General features: G+C 32.7%; 1 protein-coding gene across 1 annotated transcript; it reads right to left on the bottom strand.

The window, feature by feature from the left end:
* Positions 1-855: 855 nt before the first annotated feature.
* LOC111883604 (GTP-binding nuclear protein Ran-3) lies at positions 856-3280 on the bottom strand. Its single transcript, XM_023879935.3, has 8 exons — positions 3128-3280; positions 2828-2897; positions 2405-2461; positions 2178-2295; positions 1688-1777; positions 1413-1592; positions 1194-1271; positions 856-1075 (listed from the first exon to the last, which is right to left on the bottom strand). The coding sequence occupies exons 1-8, from the start codon at positions 3128-3130 to the stop codon at positions 1006-1008; spliced, it is 666 nt and encodes a 221-aa protein (XP_023735703.1). The 5' UTR covers positions 3131-3280; the 3' UTR covers positions 856-1005.
* Positions 3281-4051: the final 771 nt, after the last annotated feature.

Genomic DNA, 4051 nt, shown 5'->3' with positions numbered 1-4051 from the left:
TGTGCTTATCAAATAATTTCATATTTATACAATTATACCTCTACTTGGTACTTACGTATACAAAAGTAAATATATGTTACCATTGATGCTACCAAAGATATCATTTTCCTTATTTTTTAAGGATAATATATGTAACAAAGGTTTGACTGATCGTTACAGAGCCGGTGACTATGAAAGCATATCATCTTGGAACCAACAATGTGACAAATTGTGTAATCATATCTAGAAATAATGCGTAACATCTCACATGTTTCATACACTTAAATATTATTTTGAGTTCAACCACAACATTTGCAGTAACTATAAGTTCATCTAGCTAGAAATTTGAGAGATACATTGACATTACAAATTTGAGAGCTTTAATCCAATTTCCACACATTGTTATGAGTTCAGACAACTGAGAAATGATTATTACTTTTAAAGGATAGACTGGATTCCACTAAGGATTGGACTTAATGTAGACAGTCATCTAACAAGTTTTTTTCTTTTTTTTTTAATAATAAAAAATTAAAAACGTACTTTTTGTTTCAAGAAAATGTATATAATATGAAATTTTATCAAGAGTGTGATGGATGACCATCCCATAGAATATATACACCTGTCTGTCCTTGAGATGGTGGTGCTAAATGACTGGACCCATATGGTCCATGAAAACCGGAGTAGCTCAGAAAACATGTCTGAGGAAGTGGGGATCTGGAAATTTAAGACGTTATTTCATCAACAACCAACAAACGTTCTCCTCAAAACATGCCTCCACATGCCTTCCTTAACTTCATGTTTTCATGTTGTTTTCTCAAATTACCTCGTTTCTTGATTTTGATGTTTCCTTCTCTCTCTCCAACCAAAAAAACAAAATAACACGCCAATGCTCTTAACTTCCCATTCAAAAACATGTAAAATGTTTACGCAAATATGAAATATTAGAAATTTTTAAAGTACAAAAACTTGCATTTAAAACAAAAACAAAAACTATTCCTACTTTAAATCCCCATTAAAAAAAACCACTTAATCAAATGCATCATCATCATCATCAGGCAGTGGTTGGTTGGCCGCCTGAGCAAGCTCCGCTTCATGCCTGCACAAAAGGGCAAAAAAGGTAATTCATGTTTTACTTTAATTTTTACCCATAATGGTAACATTAACAATTGTGTGTGTGTGTGTATATATATATATATATTAAGGAGTTGACTTACTGTTGTTGGGCCAACAAATCAATTTGGACCTCTGGAGGGGCAAGGGCAGGTGACTCCACAAAATGAAGGTTTGCATCCCTGAAAAAATAAAAACAAATTTTTTTTAAAAAAAAAATGCAAGAAATAGCAACATACTTTGCTGATTTTTTAATAGAAATAAAGTTTGGATGCTATAAAAGGAAAAAGTCAAACAATGGAAAGTAGGTTGCTATTAATTACCCAGCAAGCTTTCTGGCAAGGTACAAGAATGGCTTCTCAAAGTTGTAATTGCTTTTAGCAGATATTTCATAATACTGCAAATTCTTCTTCCTATGGAATGTAACTTGCTTTGCTTTAACTTGTCTGTTCTTCACATCCACCTTATTTCCACATAGGACAATCGGAATATTCTCACACACCCTGTTTTCACACAATAATAAAACAAGGGTATTTACGTCTTTTCTACATACAATCCATGTAATGAATGGGGACTAATTGAAAGGATATGAAGAAACCTGCAGAGGTCGCGATGCCATGTAGGCACATTTTTGTAAGTGAGTCTTGCAGTGACATCAAACATTATAATAGCACATTGCCCATGGATGCTGTGTAAAAAAAAGTACATATTATTAGTACAAAATGAAAGCAACATAGTAGAAACAAACACAATATACATGTAATTAGAACCCAATAGTGCAAGAATATTTCCTACTAAATTGGTAAAAAAAAAACTCAAAAATGTGATGTGATTCATATGGTTGTAAAAGTAATATGTGATCTTTTTTGGTCGAGTATGTTGGAAAAAAAACATGAAACTGCAAAGACATAGATATCGATTGTACATTTTTTTATTATTTTATGTTCAATTGTATAAGAATGATGTGAATTGTGATTAGGTTCTCATTAGAAATAATAAACATTTGTAGTGGTTAAAATTTGAACTCTAAAAGATTAATCATATGAATCAAGATAACATTATCCAATTATTCAATAGATTCTACTTACTAGTATCCATCACGAAGACCACCAAACTTCTCTTGCCCTGCAGTATCCCAGCAATAGAAACGAATCTTTCCACAGTTTGTGAAGAAATCCAGTGGGTGAACTTCCACTCCAATAGTAGCTGTGTTGAAAACAGAGTGTGAAATTTCTCAGAGAAAACAAAAACATCAAATGCAAAACCAATTAAAATCCAAAAGGTATTTCAAGAGATGGATACAAGAAAAACTTACGTTCATACTTCTTCTCGAATTCACCAGTTAGATGTCTCTTGACAAATGTAGTCTTCCCTGTATAAAGCATAATAAGTTAAACACATGACATTAGTAAAAACAGACTAATACTGTTCTAATGGAAAAGTTGACATGAAATACAAATAAATACCACAATTCCACAATGGAAATAGGCTATGGTAACTGTGATTTAAAGTCTAAACCAGATAACACAACAGGATAATCAACAAGCAAACATGTTTCATTGTAGAAAGCACCAAAATTAGTCGATTAAACACTAAACAGATTTACGCTTTTAGGCCTTGCAATTGCATAACATAATATGATGTAATTAAGCGTAGGGAATCAAACAATGACAACAAAACGAAGTAAACATGTACTTATGACATAGAAAATACATAAACAACAACAGTAAAGACATACCGGTTCCTCCATCACCAACAATCACCAGCTTAAAGCTTGGATAATCAACCGTTTGTTGATTTGGTAGAGCCTGCACACATCAAACATATTCAATCATTCGTAAAAGCGGACATCAATTCAATATATCGCGTATAATCTATACAATGTAAAAATGAAAAACTCTCAACCCGTGAAACATCAGAGCACGATTTGAAATCAAAACCCTAGCTAAACCCTAATAACGTGTAAATACTTCATAGTTCATAGTTCATCAGGATATCATTACAAAAATAGAAAAATATACAATAAAAGAGACGATACCATGGTATATCGGTATGGATTTTGGTTTGCGTATTGTAAACAATGTCGATTGATTGATTAGAGTTTGGGTTAGGTATATATATAGTGGAGGGGAGAAGAAGGGATATGCGTATGCTTTGCTTTGAGTTAACGCTGATTCGTCAAGATTAGCGTAAATGTTCCGCTCTTTCGATACGCATTCGAGTCCAAGTTTTTTATAATTTAATAATTAAATGGCTTATTATTATTCATCAAAATTAAAATGACCCCTAAATCATAATGTTTTCAATGTATAACTTAAAATGACCATATCCCACTAATATTGTTTTGCGACTTGTGAAGAGAAGATGTTTAGAGGATCAATGTCTTAGGTCGTGGTTGGATATCTCAATATATTATGGAAACATGCTCTTTATCCATATTACACTCATGTCTCATATACACGATGACGACAATGGAATGATGTGGTTTCATGTTCGAGGATACAAACTGTATTTTGGACCTTGTGGGTTTTGCCTTACCTTCCGTGTTTATGATTTGTTATTGTTACATTGGTAAATGAGTTGTTTCTTTGGTTGGGTCTTATAATTTGTAGTATAGCAATGATTTAGTTGAATTGTTTGAAAGTACAAAGTCTATGACTCATCAAACGAGGATGTTGTCCGCTTATGGTTGTTTTTTTTTTTTTTTTTTAAAATGAACTTTCCCAACGAGGGTTCCTATCTATTTTTTTCCGCACACCGACTAATTCTCACTGCAAACATGAGGTTATGCCTCATGCATGTGTTGGTGATTTTAGCATCACATGACATTTCGTGTAATTTAAACTAACATGTAAGCTAAGGGGCTTATCGTTTGTACTATACATTATATATTTTGGTGAACGCGCACTACATGCATATATATATAAGATCGAATTATAAACTAGTACAATAGAAAGGTGAG

The sequence above is a fragment of the Lactuca sativa genome, chromosome 8, assembly GCF_002870075.4.
Source record: "Lactuca sativa cultivar Salinas chromosome 8, Lsat_Salinas_v11, whole genome shotgun sequence".
Classification (NCBI taxonomy): Eukaryota; Viridiplantae; Streptophyta; class Magnoliopsida; order Asterales; family Asteraceae; genus Lactuca; species Lactuca sativa.
Note: the sequence above shows the minus strand (reverse complement) of the source record. Positions and strands in the feature narration are given on the sequence as shown.

Excerpts from the sequence above, each read along its gene's own strand:
- LOC111883604 (XM_023879935.3), bottom strand. Across the intron at positions 1,593-1,687 it reads TGGCATCGCGACCTCTGCAG|GGTGTGTGAGAATATTCCGA; the intron begins GTTTCTTCATAT and ends GTGTGAAAACAG. Across the intron at positions 1,076-1,193 it reads GATTTGTTGGCCCAACAACA|GCATGAAGCGGAGCTTGCTC; the intron begins GTAAGTCAACTC and ends CCTTTTGTGCAG.